The following is a 26,617-nucleotide window of genomic DNA, read 5'->3' as shown; positions in this document are numbered from 1 at the left end:
AGCTCTGCAGCTTGTGCATATGTAACACATTTAGGCTAAATAGTCCCAGCTACTCTGGATGGACTGTTATTGTCATTAAGAACAGAGTAGAGTTCAGTGCGGAGTTTAAACATAGAAACATAATGCATGATATTTCCGGCTGGTCTTGTATTAAATGGTGGTCAATACAGTGCCCACTACGGTGATGCTATAAAATGTCAGCATCAATAAGTACTAAATTGGTAGCGAAGGGATAAAAATGTTCCACCAAGTTTTTTTTGTTTAATCAACTAAACAGCTAGTGGATGCCTTGACACCAACAGCATGCTCCCTACCCTTGAAAGTGTTCCTTACCCCACCTAGTTCAACTCCATGTAATTTTTTTCTTGTTTTTTTAGTTTTATATTGGAAATTAGTATTTGGAACCTGTGTCCTCTTCAGTAGGGATACAGAGAGAATTTAAAAATGTACAATTGATTAATTCCATAGCTTCTGCACTACATCTACATCAGGGGTGTTCAACTTTTTGACTTTCCTGGGCCATACTGGAAGAAGAGGACTTGTCTTAGACCACACATAAAATGCACTAACATTAAGCATAGTTGATGAGCAGAAAACATCAGGCAGATTACAAGTTAGCAATCACTGATATAGACATGTTTTTATTATAAAAAGTAGAAGTGGGCAACATAAAACTAGTTAAATAGTTGAGTGCAAACATAAAAATTGCTGCGCTGTATGTTTGCACTCACACATTTGTTCACCGGCACACATTTGTAATTTTGCTAGCAGCAGCCAGTCTAATTAATCAGTCCTCTGAGCAGGTTATACTCACACACTAGTGCAATATTTGACACGGTTTTTAATAGACTAATGCATCAATATCTGGTTCAATAGATGTAGTAGCAATTCTCAGTGAATACTCAAGGTGCTCATCAGATATTTTGGTTATAATTTTGCCCTTCCTCCTTGAAAACAGTTGCTCATAAATATAGGTGCTGTCGAAAACTGATGCCATGAATAAAGCAGATTGTGAATAGTGGGATATTTTTCTTTAGGAAGATAAAACTTATAAAAGTCCCGTGAAGAGACCCTGTCAAATTTTACTTCAGGCGCATGTTTCACTAAGTGTAAAACACATTATGCTTTAGCACAGATTTTGTAGATTTTGCTGTGTTTCTATGAGCTACTAAAGATTTCAGTGAATTCTTACAAAACATATCCTTTCTCAAAGATTGTGGAATGTACATTCTATAGGCTCTATACTTTTAGAAAATATAAAGTTTGGGGAAAGGATGCCTTTTTTTTTTTCATTTTCAAGGGCGTAATTTGCATGTTAAAAATAGAAAAAAAAATGACAGACCCCATGGCACAAATTAACCTCACATTTCATCAGCGCAGTTAAGAAAGACAATGCAGCCAACAACCCCCAGAATTTTGACTGGACTATCAAATCCAATTGATCATATCATCGCTCTGATCTCCTCTCCTGTGAATAAGTTCTAAGTGTTAGAGTCTGTAGCTCATGCACTCAGTATGAACACTGCTGTGAAACAGATGAACTAATTGGGCTTATACCAGTAGAGCTGAAAAGTGAATTTAAAATGTATTTAATACCTAAAATGGAATAAGTTGGTATTTTTATTATCGTGAGATGCGATATTTAAAACAGGAGAAATGTTTTAAAAAAAATAGGTTAGATGTCTTTGAGGAGACACATCAAAGCCATTACCTGGTTGATGTTCTCTGCTCAGGGCTATCACACAGAGGTATAGAATCGGTTTGCTCCAGTGAGGACTCCTTATTCTCATAAAATCGTAGTTTAGCTTTAAGTTTAGCCACCTAATAAGAGAAAATATATTGATGAATGCAAAAATATATTGATGAATGAAAAAATATATTGATGAATGCGTCTGTTCAACCCAGTCACGCAATGCTGAATGTTCACAGAAAAAAACAAAACAAAAACAACCAAACAAACCACACACTGAAAACCTTACCTCCGCTTTCAACTCCTCACACACTGCTGCATATTTGCTGATATGGCAGTCCAGGTTGATCACGTTGCTCTTCAGCTACAGAAGATCAAATATTTAAAGAAATCAGACTTTAAAATTATATTTTTAATAGGCCTGTCTAACTGCTTACACATGGACTATCATAGCAATTCAAATATTATAAATGGATTTTGTGAGTCATAAGTAGCAGAAAAGAAAGAACATTCAGTGGGTGGTTGGCTAAGACAATATGCTCATATCACAAAGTAAAACAATGTTTTAACAACTAACTTGCATTGATGCCATATGCAACAGACACAAATTTATAGAGCATTTAGTATATCTAAAATTCTATCCACATTGGGTAGTGAAATGTCGTGCATATAGTAATAAATATTTAGGGACTTGCAGTCCACATTGTAACATTAAAGTTAGTCGTACAATTCACCATATTATCCTCACCTTTCACATTATTTTTATGGTATGCAAGTCATAACTCTCCTGGATGAAGTAGTAGGTATAGTGTATATTATTCTAAAGGCATTATTCTAAATGTGCATTGCTTGGCTGTGCAGAACGTAGGGGAACCCAGCAAAATCCAGCAGCCCTCAAGAGGCTAGTGCTACACTAAGTACTGGAGTCTTTACTCTTCAATCTTTGGACAGCCAGGCAAGTAATAGATTTCCCAGTACAGGTTCACTCTACTAAATCTCTAATACAAGTCAGTCTATGTAAAGAATTTAAATAATTTATAGGACTATCAAAGTAACAACGTATTGTAACACTAATAGGGAGGTTCAGGAAGAAAAGAGAGAGGTGCAAAGCTTTTACATAAACAGTCAAGATTAATTTCAGTTTCTTATTCTGCAGGACCTACTGATTATAATGACAGTCTACCCTGAAGCTGATCTCAGCTTATGCAGTTTATTTGAATTTATTGGGTTTTTGACAGGTTTGCTTTAAGAATTACAGCTCGTTATTAAATAACTCTGGATACATTTTACTAATGAGGAAAATAGGCATTTTATCCAACAATTCAGCAATCATTATAAAAGCAACAATGTTGTTTAAAGATCTGACAGCTACTCACCGAAAGCTTTATATCTTTGGCACGATTGGCATATTTAAGTGTATTGTAAGTATCATCATAACTCAGAGATGATGGGCTGATAGCAGCAATCATGACTGTCCTGCAGTTTCCTCCAATGGAATCCTTAAGTAGCCGGGTCAATTTACTGTCTCTGTACGGAATGTGAGCCTTCTTGCTCTAGGTTTAAAAAAAAAAAAGTCAAGAAATTTTTAGTTAACTGGCTTGTTCATGCACTGCCCCTTGAGCTTACAGGATAATTTCACCTTTTTGGACATGTACTGTAACATGTTCCCACTCCCGCAGCCTCTGCCGTTAGTGACAGCTAGTGGATCTTCTCCAGTGCTCAGAGCCAATCTAGAGCTCTGTGTTTTCTTCTGCACTTTCCGTGGATGCTTACAGAGAACAGCAGATAGATCACTTAAAGCGGAGCTCCACCCAAAAGGGGAAGTTCTGCTTTAAGGACTGCTCCCCATTAAGGATTAGCACCTTTGGGGAGCGGGTACCCGAATTTGACAGGTACCCACTCCCACTTCTGGTCCGATCGCCTAGGCAATCGGAAGCAGAAGATGTCCTTCCTCCCTCCCTCCCTGTAGTCTTTTGGGACACGCGACAGGTCCCAGAAGACTACAAGACCATTCATGAAGCGCAGTGCTACTCGCACATACGCAGTGGGGACAGGTAAGTGGCTGTTTTTTTAAAAGTCAGCAGCTGAAGTTTTTGTAGCTGCTGACTTTTATTTTTTGATAGGTCGAGTAGAACTCCGCTGCTGTTTCTTTGCTTTCCAGTCAGGACAGGATATACATGAAGCAAATAACTGGTATCCTATGGTTCTGATTACTTGGAAGTCAGCTCTAAAGTGACACAGACATTTTTAACTTTCAAAACAATGACTGCATTAGTTTTCTTTGTGGTGTAGTTGCATTGTAACGTGTTTTAAATGTGTCTAAATTGGCCCTAGTATGAAATTCTACTGAGTGTGACTAAGATAGCGGCCTCACCTGCTATGTGCCCCAACATCAAGAGAAAAGATTTATAGAAAAGTATTCTAAGAATAATAATTACAGCATTTAATGAAAACTACTTCAATTTGTTGATTTTCTGTACTTGAAGTACAAGTTCAGCCTTTTTTTTTTTTATGAATACATTACTTATGTAGTGAGAAAACCCTGTTTTGTGCACCTCTTTGGACTTCGGCCTGGTTCACTATAGTTCAATTTCCGATGTGACTTGTGCCACATGCCCCATGTTGAAGACATTTGGCTTGGTATGGTTCAAGAGAAGAGGGGACGCAGATCATCCTTCCCCTTTCTTGGATGCTTGAATAAGGGTCTGGTATGAATTTTGGGTGGGACCTCATGCCATTTCTCCTGGTGTGGGATCACCTTAAAGTGGTTATAAAGGCTAAATTTAGACAGGATCCAATTAACCTACCAGCATGTCTTTGGAGATATAGATATATATATATATATATATAGATATATATATATAAAATCCTCTATATAAGGTAAGAACATCCTGGAACTAGATTTTTTACTGTCCAGGTTGAAGGCTGCACCTGTTGAAGAAAGTAATCTCAAACTGGACGGGTTGTGGTTGGAGTCAGGGACACATCTCAGTATATTTAGGGGACCCTTTCTTTTTAAATCTGAACTTGTACTAGTACAGAAAATCAATTTACAGTTTATTTACATTTACTTATGTAAATCATTCATTCAGTTATTGGTCACACATGCTTCTGGACCAGCTATAATTTCCACGAGTGCTCAAACATTTGTGTGGCCATGAAGAAGGAAAAGAATACTTCCCTGGTGCCAGCTAATCTTTGTAAGAGAACTATAGTGACGGTTGAATATAATCCAGGCAGTAAATATTTATTATCTCAGGATCTGAAGGGTTCATAGAGGTCTGCCAACACCAACAAGAATCTCAATATACAGTTAAAAAGAACAGACACTAATCAGTAATATGTGATAAATAATTGTGTATACAATGTTAACAATATGAGGACAATAATTCTCATTACATATCTGACAATAACAGTGCTGCCTTACCTGCAAGTAAAGTGATTCCTTTCAATTAAAAAGAACATACACGTCATACTCACCTGCTCTGCGCAAACGTTTTACAAAGAGCAGCCCTGATCCTTTTTTTTTTTTTTTCCTTCTTCTTCTTTAGAATCCCCTGCCAGCGCTCCAAGCCCCCCCCCCCCCCAACCATGTGCCCCTATAACAAGCTTGTTGCTATGGGGACACTCAGGCAAGCTCGCTCTGGAGCCACGCTCCGTGTGCCTATTCACGCAGACAGCATGGCTCAGCCCCACCCTCGCTTTCTCTATATTGGCTCACTGTCTGACAGCAGCAAGAGAATGAATACAACTGTTCTATTTTTTTTTTTAATTTAAATAAAATTGTCTTCCTGGATTTCAGCTTCAAACTAGGAGCGGTTTTGCTAGCTAATTAATTACTGCAGATGGGGTGATATGCCCCTGTGTAAAACATTTGAGGAGATCCTTGTAGGGAAAAACTGATATTTCATGTTTATAAAAGGGACATTTTTAAGCAGGACATTATCCTTGAAACTGTAAAAACTTTTTTTTTTTTTAAATCTCAAATAGAAACACATGTCTCAGTGGAAGTTATTCTGTCCTTTAAGTCCGCTTATGTGGAACATCCCAAGTTTGTAAACTATTGCGGAACGTAAACACAATTAACTTGTGCCCAGTGTATGAGCAACCTAGGCAAGGAAAACATCGCTGTGTGTTTGCTTTTTGCCCAGGAACCCAGAACACAGAACAGACACTTGAGACTTTTCTTAAAGCCCAAAATAACAAGCTATTAATCAAACATGAAACCCATATGACAGCAATCAGAACAGCCACATGTGTGCGCAGGGGACAAAGGGTACCTTGGCATCAGCTAACGCATTAATGACGTTTATGAGAGCAAGAAGTGAACGATTGATGTTGGCACCTTCCCTGAGGCGCTCTCCTTTGGCATTCGTGGAAGAAGCTCTTTCAGACCCAGCCAGGTCAATAAGGCTCATCTTAGCTACACGGATGTCCTGACTGATGCTTGCTGTGCGGTCTTGCTGTTTTACGTAGATCTGCAAAAGATGACAAAGCGATGTGGTTGGTGTTCATAGAATTTCTAGAACTTTATAAAGAAGAAGAACAGTGATCTTTGTACCAAGACCCTAAAGCATGAGTACAGCTCTCGGGGAAAGTCTGATGTGATTTTTACATACTGTATGCATATTACAAAGGTTTGTAACCACAGCTGTTATATTTTACCAAAGACTGTTGGTGGGGACAGAGACAAAGGTTGATATTGCCATATGTCAAACCCTTACACAGAATGGTATGTTTGCAATGGGGCGTGTTCTGATCTGCAGCAATAAAAGTAGTTGTAAACCTCAGACATGAAATCTGAACAAAGCACATACTTCCTCAGTCATCAGCATGTCATTTCTGACAAGATTACCTGACACCAAGAGCAAAAAAGGTGACGGGGAGGGGGATTCCTTCCCCAACCACATGTCTCAATGAAGCCCAATATTATAATTTCTAAGGGCTCATGTACACGAGCAGCTGCTAAACTCGAGTTTAGGAGCTTTTGGCCTTTTTTTTTTTTTTTTTTACCAAAGCTCCTAAACTCAACTCCATAAAAGGATGTCCATGTACACATAGGCTTTTAGCAGAGTTTAGTAGCTGCCGCGTTTAGGTGAGGTTAAAGCACACTCTCCTGAACGTGAAAGAATCGTGTTCAGGATAGGAACATTTTGACCGCCGACCACGGGAAACCAAAAAAAAGCAGCACCGCGGTCACCGCGTTTTGTGTTTTCCCACAGTCGGTGGTCACGGTAGGCTCATGCACATGGAGCCTAAATACTCATTCAGTTATCAATTGGAGCTGCGAGAAAGCCACGTTTACATTCTTGGTTGGATCTTGTATATTGCTAAGGACCTTCCCTCCCTCAGTATGAAGGTGCTCAGGCCGGCAAAATGGTTGCACTCAGCGCTGTGCTGCTGGAGAAAGTTAAGGTTAAATATCAGTAACAAGGGGTGGGCTATCAAAATACAGGTGAACATTGTTTTAAAGACTAAGTTCTCCTTTTGAAAAAAAAAAAAAAAAATCCCCATTTTTTGGAGAAAAAAAAAGTGCTTTTATTATTTGTTTTTTCTAAAGGAGCCTGCAGAGCATTGCACCTGCAATCAGTAGAACGCAAGTGCAATCTCAGGCTTCTGCAGATTCTCAGGATAGCAGTCTGTCCATGCCTCGTAAGGGCAAACAGCTGACTGAAGAAAGATCAATGAACCACCAAAGCGCTCACTAGCACCCTAGTAGTTCAATAAGAACTACAAGCTGTTAGCCGCAACGGCTGACAACATCTGTAGTATATCTATTCACAGGAAACTGAGGAAAATGACACAGCCGGAGCCCAGCAACACGGTTTTCAACTAGTGACAGCAGGTGCGGAGAGATGATCCTCTGCCCGCAGTCGCAGGGAGTGGGGATAGGGGGGAAGTTGCAGCTACTGAAACATGTTACACCCTAAAAACATGTTCCAAATGGTGAACTTATCCTTTAATTAGAAATATGTGCTTACCGGAATTAAACTACACCTAACCACGTATCAGTTCAATAGGCAACCACTTCAGCTTCCTGTGCTCTAATCTTTCATAAGAAAAAAAAAGGAATGTATTCGATCTACAAAAAAGAACACATGTACAGCCATACAAGCACATTACCTGAAAAACAGCATGTGATCGAGATGAAGAAGCGTTGGCATCTGTTGGATGCTGAGTGCGGTTAAGGTTCCCATTTGCTAACATTTGGAGTAGCTGTTCTGCAGACTTGGGCTTCACGATAATTAGGAGGAGAAAAAAATATATAAATATATAAATCTCTGATTAAGCAACTTTAGCAAATCCTAATTCTGTCCTAATTTGTGAAATCTTTCTATATATGTATTATTTGCCATATCTGTTTAAGTCATGGGCACATACTAAAAATACCAGACCTTGTGCCAAGCATGTACTGTTTTGAATTAGAGATACAGTTAAAGCAGAACTGAACCCATTGATTTAATGCTTTCAAAAAAACAGTGACATTCCCAACATGCTGGGAATGCTGTCACATTTGCTTGTACTTTCATACAAACTGTCAAACCATCAAATGATCACATGTGCAGCACCATGGCAGTTGCAAATCAAATCTAAAATAGCAGCTTCCTTGGCTGGAAAGGACAGGAGAGTTTAGTTCCACTTTAAACCTACTGTATGTCCACAGCAGACACTTTTGCATGCAACTGTTAACATAATTGTTTTGATGAAATTCAAGACCCCAGATCAAAGCCTACTACACACGATGAGAACATCGGACCAATGAGTGTCTTTTTTTTTGCATGCTAGTCTCATATCGAAAAGGAATAGGTTACTAAAGATATAAAAATTCTCAAAAAAAAGAATACAACTTCCCCTGATGATGTAATGTATTGTATTGTAATGTATCCTCTCATTTCCAAGCATGCACGGTCTTGGTCATTCAATTTTGTACGGATGAATACTGTACTGACTAAAAGAAAATCATTAGTTCGGTTATCATACAAGAAAAAATGTTGTGCTTGTCCCTTCAGATAATTTTGCATGAATTGTTGTGATCATCTCTCAAAAGCTGTGTACTAAAGATCAAATTATGGTATGATTGCTCTGCACTATTTCTCATCATATGTACTAACAGCATTCCTATATCATCATGGTAGTACTACATGCAGTACTTAGTGGGAAGTGTCCCCTATTACTGATAGGCGGCGCACATAACGAGAGCCAGTCCAGAGACGGTTATTCAAGATGGCAGACACCAGTGTTAGCGCGTGCATGGAACAGTGTGTAGTGATGAAGTTTCTTGTGAACGAAAGGTGTAAAACCTGCAGATATCTACAGAAGATTTCAAAACACAGTACAGTGATGACACACTCAGCAGCAGTAAAACATCTGAATGGTGTAAACATTTCAAAGATGGCCGTATGTCAGTCAGTGACAATCCCAGCCATGGTAGTTGCCAGCCCACAGCAATCATTTCTGTGAACAATCAGCATGTGGAACGCCTGATCCTGGATAATCAATGCATATCCTGTGGTGAAATCGAAAAGACGAATCTTTCTGTGGGAACTGTGAACACAATGGTGACGAAGTGAAGCCAGCTGTCCTAGGATAGTTTAGGCATACTGACAAATCTTTCTATACTGAAGCTTTCCAGGCATTAGTTAAATGATGGGATAAGTGTATAAATGTAGCAGGGGAGTATGTTGAAAAATAAATGCATTTTCCACTTCTTGAAATTTGTTCTTTTATTACATAAACTAAAAAAGTACTGGTTTGACTTGAACGCCCCTCATAGATATACCAACAATTAAGGAGTGAAAGTCTTCATGATGGGACAGTTTTGATCCATCTATTATTATTTTAACATGCTGATTGTAACATGTGTGGAGAGCTTAAAGCTTATCTAATCCCAAAGAAAAAAAAAAAAAGGTAATATATTGCAGGGTACTAATTCTTAGATGTGGTAGCTGCATTAATTTTCTGTTTTTAGTTTTCCTTCTCTCCCCTGGTGATCCAGCCAGCAACAAAACTCCTCTTTAACCACTTTACAACCGCACTATAGCCGAAAAACGGCTACAGTGCACTTGTTCAGTTCTGGGAGGGCGTTATATATGGCGTTGTGTCCTACAGACACAGCTGATAACATGACTAGGTAAAAGGCCAATAACAGCGGCCTTTTACCATGTGATCAGCTGTGTCCAATGACACAGCAGATCACAAAGTAAATACAGTTGCTGTCACAGTGTGAGGAAAGTAACTGGCAAATGTCACAGAGCAGGTCGGCACTGATAATCAGGGCATTGATCATCAGTGCCCAGCAGTGCCACCCATCAGTTCTGCCCAGCAGTGCCACCCATCAGTGCTGCCTATCAGTGCCGCCTATCAGTGCACATCAGTACTGCCTATCCGTGCCAGCTCATTAGTGCTGCCTATCAGTGCAGCCTCAAAGGCACATCAGTGAAGCAGAAAAATTATCTGTTTGCAAAATTTTTTTAAAAGAAACAAAGAAAAACTTTTTTGAAATGTTTTTGTTCATAGTTAAAAAAAACCCCCAGTGGCGATTAAATACCACCAAGAGAAAGCTCTATTTATGTGAAAAAAATGATAAAAATTTGATATGGGTACAATGTTTCATGACCACGCAATTGTCATTCAAAGTGGAACAGTACTGAAAGCTGAAAATTAGCCTGGGCAGGAAGGGGGTAAAAGTGCCCGGTAAGTAGAGTGGTCAAAGGTGACTCCTCTATCAAAAGAGAACAGAGACACCCTTGGAAAGCAGAATTGTCTGGAGAAAAGAAATTTTAGATGAATTATTAGATTTAGATGGACTTTACATACGTGACTAACAAATTAAAGCTTAACTCCAGCAAACCTGTTAAACTGTTTTTTTTCCTTTTGGGATAAAGGTATTAACGAAATAAATAAAAGCTGACCATTCTAAGCATCACTAGCAGTGGTAAAATGGTTTGTCTCAAACCTCTAGCTGCCACTTTTCTTTACAGCTTAGTCTGTTAAAAGATTAGATGCTTACTGACAGGATGAAGAGGTAATAAAATGAAGTTACAGGAGGACTCAAGTATTGGCTGCAGTGTTAACACAAGTGACGGACTGCCTCATATATGTAATTTTTTATTCTGCCTTTAGTACCACTTTAAAACAAGTCAGCAGTGACAACTCCCACATTTCTAACATGACAAGTAAAATAAGCTGCAGCCAAATGCCATTCTCTATCCCATAGAAAACCTCAGACCAGATAAAGCACTCCTCCAGCTGCCTTGGCCTATAATAGCTCAGGGGGCTTCAGTATTCACTAAGCCAGAAACTTGTGTATTTACCTGCATTTAAAATTTGGTGTTAGCAGTCCTCCCCTGTACAACAGAGATTAGACTTGATAAGGGAGAAGTAGCACACTGAGACAGTCATGCTGGCAGGAGATGAGATCAGAGTGACAGTTAAACTTATCTTGCTGCTTCTCCTTCACTGCCCAAACATAGGATGGGACAGAGACAAGGCCTAGTTGTGTTATTTAACTACACTAGAAAAAAGCAGGTCTCCATGATGGCTGCACTGTATAAGAGGGCGGTTTAAATCTAACGAATGATTGGGCAGAAATACTACACTATAGGCAGGTAGAACAGCTTTCATACATGCATTTTCTCTGGGTATTTAGCTGTTTGCCTGGAGTTTAGCTTTAGAAACTCCCTCAAAGTGATATTCCTGCTGTAGCTAGAGTCTAGTTGTCAATCACATGCTTCTATTATCTCTAGGATATGCAGGAAGTCCTCCCTTTCATAGGCCCTGGTATTTAACATCATACTTTGATTTTTCTTCTAATGTTAAAAAGGAAAATCATTTTGCATTCTCTATAGTTTAAAATACTAAAAACAGGGAGAACGGGACCTCTTTGCAATGAATGCAACAAGTGTGAAAGTCAGAGAACCACAAACTTTGATCTCACCACTAAAGCTTGTGAGAAAATCTAGTAATGACCGACGTAACAGCTCCAGCATCTACCAACAACTGACATATCAAGTTTTAGCTAGCCTGACCGTTAAGAGGATCTGACTGCTAACTAGTTGCAGTGTGGCTACAAGTCAAAGCATAATGATAAGCTGGAACAAGACCAGGGGCAAAACCTCCTGTGTTCCTCAACATGAAGTTACCATGAAGCCTTCATAGATGTATATCTGAGCAGAACAAATCACAACAGGAAGATAACTGCAGTGTATAACTGGCATGGAGGAATAAAAGCAGATGGTGTATAAATCAGTACAGAACAGGACTTGTTTCCAAGAAGATATCTGACTGCATCAATTATATTCCACACTAGATAAGTAAAGACAAGGATATCTTTAAAGTGGATAAATCTTTTGGTAATTGGGCACAGAATAGCTGTAGGGTACTACAAATTATAAAGACACTCATATCCTGGTATTATTTACAAAATAGTCTTTGAGAAGACACAAAAAAAAAAAAAAAAAAAAAAAGTCTTAAAGGAAAAAGTATAATGGCTTTTGGTAGATTTTTTGTTTTTTAAATCTACGGTATCTTTATGTGAATTTTACATGTTTATTGACCAATGTTTTACATTTGTTTTCAATAATATTAAAAAGGGAAACTATAATGGGTTTTGATCTATTTTATAGTTTATAAATGGACAATTTCATATCTGTTCTGCTCAAGGCACAGCCTGTCATAGCCAATGACACTTTGCTACAATGTAAAAGTAGTGAGTGTACAGCTTGTATAACAGTGTAAATTTGCTGTCCCCTTAAAATAACTCAAAAAACACAGCCATTAATGTCTAAACCACTGGCAACAAAAGTGAGTACACCCCTAAGTGAAAATGTCCAAATTGGACCCACAGTGTCAATATTTTGTGTGGCCACCATTATTTTCAAGCACTGCCTTAACCCTCTTGGGCATGGAGTTCACCAGAGCTTCACAGGTTGCCACTGGAGTCCTCTTTCACTCCTCCATGATGACATCATGGAGCTGGTGGATGTTAGAGACCTTGTGCTCCTCCACCTTCCATTTGAGGATGCCCCATAGATACTCAATAGGGTTTAAGTCTGGAGACATGCTTGGCCAGTCCATCACCTTTACCCTCAGCTTCTTTAGCAAGGCAGTGGTCGTCTCTTGGAGGTGTGCTTGGGGTCGTTATGTTCGAATACTGCCCTGCGGCCCAGTCTCCGAAGGGAGGGGGATCATGCTCTGCTTCAGTATGTCACAGTACATGTTGGCATTCATGGTTCCCTCAATGAACTGTAGCTCCCCAGTACCGTCAACACTCATGCAAACCCAGACCATGACACTCCCACCACCATGCTTGACTGTAGGCAAGACACACTTGTTTTTGTACTCCTCACCTGGTTGCCACACACACTTGACACCATCTGAACTAAATACATTTATCTTGGTCTCATCAGACCATAGGACATGGTTCCAGTAATCCATGCCCTTAGTCTGCTTGCCTTCAGCAAACTGTTTGCGGGCATCATCTTCAGAAGAGGCTTCCTTCTGGGACGACAGCCATGCAGACCAATATGATGCAGTGTGCTGCGTATGGTCTGAGCACTGACAGGTGACCCCTCCCCCCCCCCTTCAACCTCTGCAGCAATGCTGGCAGCACTCATACGTCTATTTCCGAAAAACAACCTCTGGATATGACGCTGAGCACGTGCATTCAACTTCTTTGGTCGACCATGACAAGGCCTGTTCTGAGTGGAACCTGTCCTGTTAAACATTTGTATGGTGTTGGCCACCATGCCGCAGCTCAGTTTCAGGGTCTTGGCAATCTTCTTATAGCCTAGGCCATCTTTATGTAGAGCAACAATTTTTTTTTTCAGATCCTCAGAGAGTTCCTTGCCATGATGTACCATGTTGAACTTCCAGTGACCAGTATGAGAGAGTGAGAGCGATAACACCATATTTAAACACACCTGCTCCCCATTCACACCTGAGACCTTGTAACACTAACGAGTCACATGACACCGGGGAGCGAAAATGGCTAATTGGGCCCAATTTGGACATTTTCACTTAGGGGTGTACTCACTTTTGTTGCCAGCAGTTTAGACATTAATGGCTGTGTGTTATTTTGAAGGGACAGCAAATTTACACTGTTATACAAGCTGTACACTCACTACTTTACTTTGTAGCAAAGTGTCGTTTCTTCAGTGTTGTCACATGAAGAGATAGAATAAAATATTTGCAAAAATGTGAGGGGTGTACTCACTTCTGGAAGATACCGTAACCTTTGTTTTAGAAGTAAACATTTGATACACCACAAGGTTTTCCAAAGCGCAGTGAGATTGCTATACTGAGGAAACAATTTAGCTAACGTAGCTTCCTTAGTTCTGTTTATAAAAAAAATAAAATATGTATGGAACCACTAAACACAAGGTTTAAAAAAGGGAGGATCCATGACACTTATTTGGTAAAGCATCATGGCTTTCTAATAAAAAAGACAAAAACAAAAACACAAGCACATTTTCCAACAGCCTGCAGAGATTGACCGAAATGGTGAGATGTTGCCACCTCTGTTGAAAGGGGGGGGGGTGTCTAAGACCCAAAAGTGGTTATAAACCCAAAAACCACACTTTTTTTATATTACAGCTTACTAATTCTTAGATGTGATGGCTGCATTAGTTTTCTTTTTTAGGCTCTCATTTCCTTTAACTTTCACCCAGTGATCTGGCCAGTAAGTCAGTTGTCTTTCAACAGATGTAGCACCTACAAGGTTTAGACCAACTGTTTACTACTTACAATGATCAGCTTTTATTTATATCAAACCTTCATCTCAAAAGGAAAAAAAAAAAAAATGTGTGCTTACAAATTGTTAGCTTGAGGTAAGCTTCATTTTGTTAGGGTATCTAAATCTGCTAGTGCATCTAACACTGCCGTTCCCCAGACTGACAGACAATGCTGCTGTCCAAAGGTGCCCCCTGTGCTCCTTCATCCAGAGTGGGAGCACTCTAATACAGGAGGTCTGATAGATCACCAGGTGAGAAAAGAGGGAAAAAAAAAAATGAAAAACGAAAACCGATTCAGCCACCACATCTAATTATTGGTAAGCAGCAATATAATACATATTTGGTTTTGGATTTGTCACTGCTTTAAACCTGTACTGAGGGGCTTTCATTGTTGACTTCTCCCAGCCCCTGCCCCACTATAACAGTGCCAGATGGTGACTACGAGCAACAAAATAGTGCTCATGAAGGCACCAAGCTACATAAACACTTGAAAGTACAACAGGAACCTTAGCCTCTAATACTGGGTCACTGATCAAAATACACCCCCAGAACTACAGTGCAGCAAGATCTGGGCATTCACACAACCTGCTGACTGGACAATGAAGAGGCAATTAGCACACTGATAATGTTACCCATCTGTTCACTCTTCTCTCTCCTAGTGTCAGAGCATTCCCCATCCACACTTGTGCATGAAACAGAGCCTAATTGTCCACTATTATTGGCCCTCATATACCCTGTCTGAGTATTGCTGTGCAGGTCATTACATGAGGCTGATACAAATTCAACTAGTTCTAATACTCACATTTAAAACACCTAAAACTGAACAAGGTAAAATGGACAGCATTTTGACTTACTTGATGAAAAGAGAGACCCTGAACTACAACTCCCTTTTGTGGATCTTCTCTGATTGCAAGAGAACCTTTAGGTTCCAACAAATCCTGAATCTGTTCATTGTACACCTGATGACAAAAAACAAAAATTATAATATGATGCACAGTATGAACATTGAAATTGTTTGACTGTTACTAACAATATAATTATAAACATGCATTTACAAATGCGGAACAATGTGCATCTTATAAAGAAAAGAAAAAAAAAAAGGAGAAAGAAGAATACACTCAAAACCATGTCTTTATTTTTCCTTTAACTGTAAGTGGACATTTCTGTGTTGAATCATTTATCACCTAGTTAAATGTTCTGCAAACCTCAGCAGGAGACCTCCCCTCCAGTCATTCCGACCACAACTGGAGCAGTGCCAAAAAATAGAAAAACACCACCAAGGGTATTCACTATTCTCAGTGAAGTGATGTAAGAAAAAAAAAAAAAAAAACTACCAGCTAATACTTTTTGAATCTTAAAAACAAACAAGCCAGTGAGTGATTCAAATAGGGAGCAGTTCAGATTTTTGATGGCTATCACACACACACGGCAGCTGCTGCGGGGGAGAAGAACTCCTGCATGCTGTCACTTGGGAGGACACAGCAATGTTACAACCTGAATACAGGAATAACATGTTTCTAAAAGGAGAACTTAGCTTTTAAGTGGTGTCAGAACATGAGCCTTCTGAAATCTGAATTTAAGACTACTACTTCTAGAGCTGTCAGATGGTGGAAATTAACTCTTATCAGATGTCTGGAAATAAACAGCTTTTTCCTTAACAGAATTAAAGCAACAGGTGGATTTGAATGTAAACTCACGAAAGGCAGTCTGCTAGTTGACAGGTTGAAAGCTGCCAATGGACATCCCAACAGCCATGTTATAGTTGACCTTATCTCAAAATGTAGGTCCACTTTAAATCAATCAAGGATGCATTAGCAGGGTGGGTATCAAATGAGCATACTCTCAAAGCATACTGTCAGGTTTAGATAAAAAGGTTCAAATGATCCTGATCCAAAACACCATGGGACTTTCCCATTCTAGCTGCGAGATAAATGAATGTATATTTGAATATCTCCACCCTCCATCTAAAATACCTTACTACTAAATTCAGAGTTTCCTTACATGTGAAGGGACATGGGAAAAAAAATAAAGATAGCTGCTCATGTGAGTTGTGACAAAAAAACATCCTGGTTATAAAGGAAGGATTTAAAAAAAACAAACTATATGGATTTCCAAGAAGTAGAAAGTCTCCTCTACTAGCCCAAGAGATCACAACATTCAGTTCCAATATTATATAATCCAAGTCCCCCTTACCTGATAGGATGTGACACATGAAGTGACCACCACAGCACGGGGATGGACAGAAATGGACAGCAATTTTCCCAAAAAAGGCATCAAAATAAACTAACTTCTCCTGGATTCGTAAAGTGAACTTTTTTTTTTTTGTGAGTCACTACTGTACACCTTATTAAGCTCGATTACCAAATTTGTTTCTGATCATAAGCAATTGCCAAGCAGAACACACCTCTAGATAAGAGATAACAACTTCACATGACTTCTCTTCTTTGATAGCTTCAATACGCTGATAAAGCTCCACCATAGTTAGATACATCACCCCAGGATCAGCCGCACTTCCCAGCATTGTGTGCGTCTTCCCTGCACCTGTAGCTCCATATGCAAACACTTAATATGAGAAGAAAAAAAACAAAATGGTGAAAAAGGATAGCTCTTGCTAGGAACATCAGTGGGTAAAAAGAGAATTGTGTTTTCTAGCTGTAGATTTAATTATAGCAAGATTGTTTTTTTACCCATTCAGCCTGAAAGTTTAGCAAGGTGTAGAACATGGCTCAAGCATGGATATACACAAACATGGTCAAATCTGCTGCAGGCTATAAACTTTTCAGGTAGGACAGAACATTGTGCACCTGCATGATAACACATCTAAAGCCCCATACATACAGGCTGAAATCAACCAGTTCAGCAGACACTGGACAGTATTCAGCCCATGTGTATGGGTCCTTGTTTGACAGAAGCTGATCTCCTGGCCGGCTTCTGTTGAACGAGCTTGCTGGAAAACTGCTGATTGGCAATCGATCGGTGCTGTCAGGCAATGGCTGCAATGCGTTGACCAGGGTGTTCTGGCGGACGAGGAGGGGGGTATGGTGATTTTAGTCCCTGTCAGAACACAATAGCTCAGTGGGGAGATCCTTGTACTAAAATTGCATCGTTAGTACAGCGACCTGCTCCTGAGCTCCTCAGTTTACATGCTTTATTGTGCACATGCGTCTCTAATCTGTGGGTGAGGTTTACTAAAACTGGTGCAATTGTGGATAGTAACCAATCAGCTTCTAACTTAAACTTGTTCAATTAAGCTTTGGACAACATAACCTAGAAACTGATTGGTTACTATGCAAAGCTGCACCACATTCTGTGTGCACCACTTTTAGTAAATCTCCCCCTAAGTGTCCCAAAATAGCAAGCAGCCTAAGTCTAATCTAAAATAGAAACTTAAAAGCTGGAACCTGACTACTTGCTAAGGACTATACAATTATTTCCTCTTCAGACCCTCCAAATACAAGGGGACAGTTGAGGAGCTGTTTTTTCATCTGTACAACACTATGTGAAGTCATAATTCTACCTATGTACAAATGATTTTCTATTCAAATTGTTAAAGTGAAAAGTTCTAAAAAAGTGCTGACAGGTAGGCAGTTTTTTAAGGATAGAAGAGACAGTGTTAGTCACCTATGCCATAGAAGCTTCTACCTGCCTGTCAAAACTTAAAAATGTATGCAGAGCCATACATCTATAGCTCAGTGTACAGTCTTTGCCAAGACAAAATAGCTCACATGTGCCTGTCTGGTAATTAGGTTTTTCCAGCGTTCCCAATTGGGAGGCCAAATACTTCAAAATCTGGAAGGTGGAAGTGCTGGCGATAGAGGAGAGCGATGAAATTTCAGGGCTGGGAATAATTTTTTTTCTATTAGGTAAATCTGCCATAATGTGCAAATATGCTGTGCGTACGTGTACATTATGGCCGCAGTCCCCTAGGGACCCATATCTTGAAAATATTCTGGCAGTTTATTTTCGCTTTAAAAATCAAAGAAAATTTTACAAATATCAAAAACATTCCGACATTATTGTAATCATGTTTTTCTTACTTACCAGAACAATTGAAGCCATTTAATACACCATCAATAATCGGCTTAGTTGTGTGCTCAAAGACTTCTTGTTGCCTGCTATGCTCGCCGAAAACACGGTCAAAAATGAACTTCAGGTCCTTCCCTTTGCGCCTGTTTCCATCGTGACCTCGCAGACCCGAAAAGACCCCGGATGTCTCAGGTTCATCTGGGTCAAAAACCAGAATGCTGTGGTCCACTACTTGAACAACTGGACACTGGTTCCCTTCTTCTTCCCGTGTGTTAGGGGGGCGAACCCGAACCACAACAGACACATTGCCCTCTTCAGGGGATGCAGCAGCGGTCATAGCAACTGAATTTGATAGACGACCAGAGATCTCTGCGGAGGGGAAAAAAAAAAGAAAAAATAAAGAACTTTTTAGAAAACGGATGACATGATTTGGGTTCTATTTGCAGCTTCCCTATTGAATGACATCAGTACTTTTAAAAAAGTATTTTTGGGTCACAGTCAGCATTCAGTAATAAAACATCCATGAAATAAATTATTAAAGGAGAACTCTCCTCTCATGCAAAGAAATCTCCCCTTTCTCTATGCAATTCAGCTGTTTCACACAAATTCTATTGTTTGAACTGCAGATCAGAATGGAGGAAACCACACAGAAAGAGCAGAGACTGCTGTGTGGTGTTCCCAAACAAGGACACCGGGAGGTACAGAAAGTATCATTTACAGATTTCTCTTAGTGATCCAAAAGCTCCAGGGAAAAACTTTGTTGAGGTTTCCTTTAAAGCAGATCTAAAGTTCAGAGCCAATTATAAAGTTCTTTTTCAACCTACTTTCTTAAAATACATTTTTCAGCACACACAAGTCTGTTGTCATTGCAGATTTCTTCAGATGTGGGCGCTCTACAGCTATGAGTACACAGGGATGTAGCAGGCAGGTCAGGACTACACTTCCCATGATGCGGGGTGTTCACATGATTAAACAAAGTTTAGCCCCTTTATGTTCAACAGAAAGTAAAGCAGCCAAATGTAACCCATTCAAGCAAATGGGACCACACTGCAACCACATGCCCAAGCCCACTCTGCAGCACTTATGAAGTGAAAAACACACAGCAAGGAAGCGCATATCATGGTCTCACTGCCTGTCAAAACCCTCTGAAAAGTGATCAAAACACCAATCCCTTTTCAGAGGCTTGGCAATCTTGCTGCACATATAAACATAAGACACGACAGAATGGTTTTCACATAAATAAAATGTATATAATTTTTTGTGTGTTTGGTTACACTTCAGAGACGTTAAAATGATTGCAAAGTCAATTAAAAAAAAATAAAAACAACAAATACGTCATACTTACCTGCTATGTGCAATGGAATTGCACAGAGTGGCCCCAATCCTCCTCTACTGGGGTCCCGCCAGCACTCCTGGATTCTCTTCCTAGTGAGTCCCCATATGAAGCAGCTTCCTGTCGTGGCACAGCTGCGTCCAAAGACACCTGCCCCCTCCTCACAGCATTTGACTGACAGCAGCGGAAACCAGTAGCTCCTGCTGCCTTAGTAAAGCCTATTAGAGCAGATAGAAGACAGAACCACATGCAGACAGGCACAGCGCTGGATCGAGTAAGGGGGATGGGGGGGTGAGGGGGGCGATACCAATAACTAAACATTTTTTTACCCTAATGCAGTGCATGCATAAAGGTAAAAAGTTTTTAGATTTTACAACTTTAAGGTAGAACTAAAGGCATTTCTTTCATATTGGATAGCGCAAGAGAGGGTTATAACCTCTGTCGGGTTTATATTTTCCATCTGTGTCCCATAGCTAAAACAGGTAGTGTGATTAAATCCCTCCAAAGTGAGGGGATCCCTAGTTGTCACCAGAAGTCGTGTGCCCATTGGAAGATTTCCCCTCTATTAGTGTTCTGGTGTCAGCCCAAAATGTGGGATTTATTTCAACTTTCATGGATAATGATAAAAAGGACAAATAGAGAGAGTGAATCTTACCTTGTAAGTGCCAAGAGTACCCCCCCCATAAACGCATGAACAAATCCCCCTAATGAAGCCACGTGACCCGGTGGCGTAACGCGTAGGGGAGGGGCTCTGACGTCACGACGCCATTCAGACACATGGTGAGTACAGACAGGGTGTAAGAGCACAAACTCAAGCAAATTATATATTCAAAAAAGCGTATATTGGTTGTTTATGATGTGAGTGCGCATTTGGATGATAAATAAAGCTATTTTTATAAAGGATAAGGCACTATATATTTATTCTCTTGCATGTTAATCAAGAATATGGAGGATTAAAGAGGAAAGGTGGAGGAAGTGCATAGACCCCTGGAGGACAGAGGGAGAAAACCATATCCACCAATTACACAAACAGGGATCAGCAAGTCCAGGAGATCCCCAGAGGGAGAAGTGTAGTGTTACAGTTTACCCATCAATTTGGAACAGGATTACAGCAATAAAATGAACATCTTATCCACATAAGGACATAACAGTGATTTTAGCCTTACTTAACGGTTTGGCTAAAAGTGAGGTGAGCGCATAATATATTCAGATTATAATCAGGGAGTGGACTACAATTGGAATTGTTTGATTTGCAGATTTGGACATTATATTGTATATATATATTATTTATCACATTGGTTTATATATAGGATATTCATTTTGAGCACAGTAATGAATTTGAGCACAGGCTGAAATAATATTCATTTTTATAGATTGGCACAGGCATTTCATCTAATTTGTAAATTGACACAGGCATATTATTAATTACATAATGGTGTTAGAAATACATATTTTTAAGTTTAGTTAATTATTAATGGTGGAGTGTGACACTTACAAAATTATATATTTATTTATCACTCTTGCACAGTTATATGAGTATGTGCAAAAAGTGTTAGTGAACCACAAAAATAATTTATTTTATTTAATACCACATAGTAGCTCACAAGTACATACACTTATTATTGAACATAAACACACATCGGGGCACTTACGCGTGAAAACGTCGACGGCTATGCACGTTACATATTGCCACGCACGGCGGAGTAAGAGCAATAATTCTAGCACCAGACTTCCTCCGCAACGCTAAGCTGATGACCTATAGGGGTTTTTAAGCATCACCTATAGAAAACATAGGGTACTGAAGTTTGATGCAATTTCATAGGCGCACACAAATTTAAGGTTTGGCATGTTGGGTATATATTTACTCGGCACAACCTCTTCTCTTACATTGTACCAAAAATGTGTGCCATTTATTGAATTTGTTTGCCCTAAAATTCACTTTAGTGTGATTTTTACTGAAATTTTGCATTTCCGAAGACCTTTGCAATAATATGTGACATAAAAAATTTAAACGACCACGGTTTCATCCTCTAGGGCAGGGGTAGGCAACCTGCGGCTCTCTAGCTATTGTGGAACTACATTTCCCATGAGTCATTGCAAAGATTACAAAACTGACAGTTACAGCTATGACTTGCAGACGCATGATGGAACTTGTAGTCCTGCGGCTCTCAGGTTACCTACCCCTGCTCTAGGGTGTCTGCTTTCAGAAAATACATAATGTTTGGGGGTTTTGTGTAATCTTCGGGCCTAAAATGATTTTTTAAAAGTGTGCATAAAATGGAAAGATGGCTCTGGCAGCAAAAGGGTTAAAGGGCCAGGAGGTGCCAGTGTTAAGGGGTTAAATGGGAAGTTTTGCTTTATGTCCTCCTCCTAAAACTTTTTGATCAGCTTTTATTTTTTTGTGAGGGGGGGGGGCTGGTACCTAGTAGAACTGAATGTTTTACTCCCCCCCCGGTCTCTTTGCCCACAGCCTTCTGGGACATGTCACAGGTCCTAGGAGGCTGCAGGAACATTTACACAGTGCAGGGTGGATCGTGCGTGCGTGGTGTGAAGCCACAAGGAGTCACAGCAGGCTTCCCACAGTAAACATGCCAGTGCTAAGGACCCGAAGACTGGTGAAGAATTGGCTTGAGTGAAGACGGTGCTTGACCCCCTTACAGGTAAGTGTTCTTTAATGAAAAGTCGGCAGCTACAACTAGGGTGAAGATCCTCTTTAACCGCCTCTCGCCCACCATATAAGGAAATGACGGGAGCGTGGTGGTTCACACGTTCTGCGAGGACGTCATATGATGTCTTCCCACTCTAACCGCACATGCACGCCCCTGGGGGCCTGCTGTGTGGCGATCAGTGGTGCGCTGTGTTCCTGGGACACAGTGGATCAGCGGAAACAGCCAATGACTTCGTCTCTGTCATGTGATCAGCTGTGTCCAATCACAGCTGATCGCATGTAAACAAGGAAATGCCGGTTACCCGCATTCCTCTCCTCACGAGCTGTCACGCTGACAGCTTGTGAGGAGAGCCGGTAATCGGCATTCCTCAGAGGGGACATCTACACTGATAATCAGTGTAGCCCAATCAGTGCCACCTGTCAGTGCCCATCAATGCCACATATTAGTGCCTACCAGTGCACATTAATGCCACATATCAGTGCCCATCTGAGCTGCCTTTCAGTGCCGCCTATCAGTGCCATATATGAGTACTGCCTTTTAGTGCCCACCAGTGATGCCTGTCAAGGCCCACCAGTGCCACCTACCAGTGCCTCATCAGTGCCCATCACTGCAGCCTCATTAGCGCACATCAGTGAAGGCGAAAAATTACTCATTTACAAAATAACAGAAACTAAGAAACAAATTTTTTTATTACAAATTTCAGTTGTTTTTGGTTTGTTTGGCAAAAAAAAAACCCAGTGGTGATTAAATACCACCAGAAGAAAGCTCGGTCTCAAAAAAATGATAAAAATTTCATATGAGTACAGTGTTGCATGACCGCGCAATTGTCAAAGTGTGACAGCGCTGAAACTGAAAATTGGCCTGGGCAGGAAGGGGGTATAAGTGCCTGGTGGACAAGTGGTTAAAGTGGAACTAAATGGTAGAAAATGAAAGGGTGAACAGGCAGGATTTTTAATGCAGAAGAGGCATACTTTGTCTCTTCTACATTAAAGGATCAGTTCACCTTTCCTAATATGTTACACCCATATTCCAGATGTAACATGTTACACCCCCCCCCCCCCCCCGATCCCCTGTTGTGACAGCTAGTTGGGGGGGGGGGTCTCCCTTCTCTCTTAGTTGTAACAATTAAAAAAAACAAACAAAACATGGTTCCAGGGTGCAGGGTTCTACCTGCCCAGCGGCATCACTCATTCACAGAGTTGGCTGTTGGCTTGTAGTCCTCAACGAACTTCCACGGCACTGTGGAGGGTTGCAGTAGTTCAATGAGTCTTCGTGTCAGTGTGACACTGCTTGTCCATACAAGGTATGAGCACACAGATACACTGACAGTCTACAGGAGTCCTGCATGACACCAGCGATCTGTGCATTTATTATTTTCTGGTAAAGTGTGAAGTTATCCCTTAGTCCTGGCTCACATCAGTGCAGCTTTGAAATCATGCTACTTTAGAGCAATTTCAAAGCTGCCAGTGTGATTTTGATGTGCAATTTAATGGAGGCTTGTGACTTCATTTAACAGAAGTCCATGCAAGTCATGATGAAATCGCAGGAAAGTAGTGCAGAAACCCTTTCCTGAGTCACAACGATTGAACAATTCCATTGACGCAAATAGGGTGCAACTTCAAATCAAGATTTGTCATGTGGTTTCAGTTCAAAATCCAATGAGAAATCTGGATTGTGTGAACCAGGGCCTAAAGCTACTTACCTGCCTGTTCATCCCTGCCCAGTGACTTGTACACACACATAGATAACTGTACAAATCCAGCAATGCCAATGCTGACAAAACTCCCTCATAGGATGTCAGCAGCGGGCAGGGAGTCCTGGGATGGAAGGGGAGGAGAGTTCCACTTAGGACGGTATTGGATGCAGTCCTGGTAAGGAAGAGTCTGTGTGGCTCCATGAAGAGTACAGATCCCCCCGCCCAGTCCCGAGTCTTCGGTGGATGGATGTAGTGAATACAAGTGTCAGCTGGCGGTAGGTAGCGGGATAGGTGTACGGTACAATGGCCGGCCACATCTCCTGTCCTCAGCCCTGAACACTGCGCCCTGTCTACACTCCTCACACTGCACCGGGGCACGTGACCACTCACCTGCGGGGACGATGACAATCAGGAACTATAAGACGGCCCAATATTCCTCCGTGTTATTATTATTATTGCCCTCGGATCCCGGCCATCCCCGCCCACTACTTCCACACTTCCGCCAGGCTAAGTTCAAATCACGCGGGCACGTCCGAACGTGCCTACTGATTGGTCAGAGGGTCTCCGCTCTCATTGGTGGCTGTACAGCAAGGCGGGGTTGAGAGAGCTATGCTGTGTGTACAGTGCGGGCTGTCATAGTACGGCTCTTGTGCCGGAGAGGTGTTCTGTGCACGGTGTAGTTTCCTCACGTCACTGTGTTTGACTTGTCTTCTTTCTGGCAGTAAATCAATGTATACAGGACGAGGCCCCGCCTCTGCTATGACGTGATTCCGAGATAAATTCAAGGCACATTAACCATTTCAATACCGAGCAATTTTACACCTTCCTGCCCAGGCCATTTTTCACGTTTCAGCGCTCTCACACTTTGAATGACAATTGCGCGGTCATACAACACTGTACCCAAACTAAAATTTTATCATTTTCTTCACACAACTAGAGCTTTCTTTTAGTGGTATTTAATCACCGCTGGGGTTTTTATTTTTTGGTAAATTAACAAAAAAAGACCAAAAATTTTGAAACAAAACACGTTTTTCTTTGTTTCTGTTATAAAAGTTTACAAATAAATAATTGTTCTTCATAAATTTAGGCCGAGATGTATTCTGCTACATGTCTTTGGTGAAAATAACCCAAATTAGGATGTATTTTTTAGTTTGTAGGAAAGTTATAGAGTTCACAAACTATGGTATAGATCTGAATATTGATCAATCCTGAAGTACTGACAGCCAATCTAATTTCTTGAGGTCCAAGAATGTCAGAACAGTACAGATATCCCTAAATGACCCCTTTTTGCAGAGTAGACAGTCCGACGTACTTCATAAGAGGAATGGCGAGTTTTTTGAAGTTGTATTTTTTTTGTCATAATTTTTCGGAAAATTAAAAAATGTAAAAAATTATTTTCACTATTTTTTTTTTTACATACTGTCACCAGTGCAGTACAACGTCATCATATAACTGGCATGGCGGTGATCAGGGACACTGACTGGTGACAGTATGAAAAAAAAAATATATATATATATATATATTTTTTTTATTATTTTTAATTTTTTATTACTTTATTTTTTTTTAAGATTTTTTTTTCATATTTTACTATGATCAAAGTAGTACAATGTTACCATAGTAACATTGTACTACTTTGGGGAAGTGATCAGTATTTTTTTTTTTTACACAATTTGCTTATAGCAAAGAATTACTTTGCTATAAGCAAGCATTTACCTTAACGAAATCGATTCATTCAGCTTTTTTTTTTTTTTTTTTGTGCTTAGCTGTGATTTGGTCACAGCTAATCACATGACATGTGCATGTGACCTGCTGTGACCATTCACAGCTAGGCAGTAGTATACAATGGATGGCATGAATGAAGCCATCCATTGTATACAACTGTCATGTGACCTGCTGTGATTGGTCACAGCAGGTCACATGGTACCAGCAAGGGGGGCCGGTACTCAGATCTGTCATCGGCCGTGTCCGAGGTACACGGCCGGTGACAGATCGCGCCAGTGCGCGGCTCTGCATTAGCGTAAACTGCGCATGTGCGGGTGCACGCCAAATGGCGTGCACCCGGAATGCCGAAGCACTTTTGAAGCCGCCAAACGGCCATTGGCCGGGCGGCTAATGGTTAAAAGGAACACTATTAACCACTTACCCTCCAGAGGATTTTCCTGCGTGGTCATTCAACGCTGTATATAGATGACATTTATGCGCTTTTTCCCCACAAATAGAGCTTTCTTTCGTTGGTATTTGATCACCTCCACGTTTTGTTTTTTTTTGCTCTATAAAGAAAGTGACAGTTTTTAAAAAAAATGTCCAGTAAAAAAATGTAGAAATCAAATTTCATCATAAATTTACGCCAGAATGTATTCTGCTACACATCTTTGCTTAAAAAAAAAATCCAAATACATGTAACTTAATTGGTTTATGTGAAAGTTACTGTACATCGTTTACAAATGGCGGTATACATTCTGGAATTAAATT

The 26,617-nt window shown here is 40.4% G+C and overlaps 1 protein-coding gene across 1 annotated transcript in view; it reads right to left on the bottom strand.

The window, feature by feature from the left end:
* Window positions 1-24,674, bottom strand: part of KIF18B (kinesin family member 18B) — a 93,501-nt gene extending 68,827 nt beyond the window's left edge. Inside the window, exons 1-9 of the mRNA XM_089681797.1 lie at window positions 24,536-24,674; window positions 18,463-18,816; window positions 16,826-16,983; window positions 15,276-15,380; window positions 7,814-7,924; window positions 5,971-6,168; window positions 3,067-3,243; window positions 1,980-2,054; window positions 1,712-1,821 (exon numbers count right to left, since the gene is read on the bottom strand). Coding sequence (XP_089537923.1) covers window positions 1,712-1,821; window positions 1,980-2,054; window positions 3,067-3,243; window positions 5,971-6,168; window positions 7,814-7,924; window positions 15,276-15,380; window positions 16,826-16,983; window positions 18,463-18,784 — 1,256 coding nt within the window. The 5' untranslated portion in view covers window positions 18,785-18,816; window positions 24,536-24,674. The remainder of the gene's footprint in view (window positions 1-1,711; window positions 1,822-1,979; window positions 2,055-3,066; window positions 3,244-5,970; window positions 6,169-7,813; window positions 7,925-15,275; window positions 15,381-16,825; window positions 16,984-18,462; window positions 18,817-24,535) is intronic.
* Window positions 24,675-26,617: the final 1,943 nt, after the last annotated feature.

Source organism: Staurois parvus, unplaced genomic scaffold (genome assembly GCF_062004578.1).
Source record: "Staurois parvus isolate SC_StPar_1 unplaced genomic scaffold, SC_StPar_1.0 ptg000279l, whole genome shotgun sequence".
Lineage (NCBI taxonomy): Eukaryota > Metazoa > Chordata > Amphibia > Anura > Ranidae > Staurois > Staurois parvus.
This window is presented reverse-complemented; position numbering and strand designations above follow the sequence as displayed.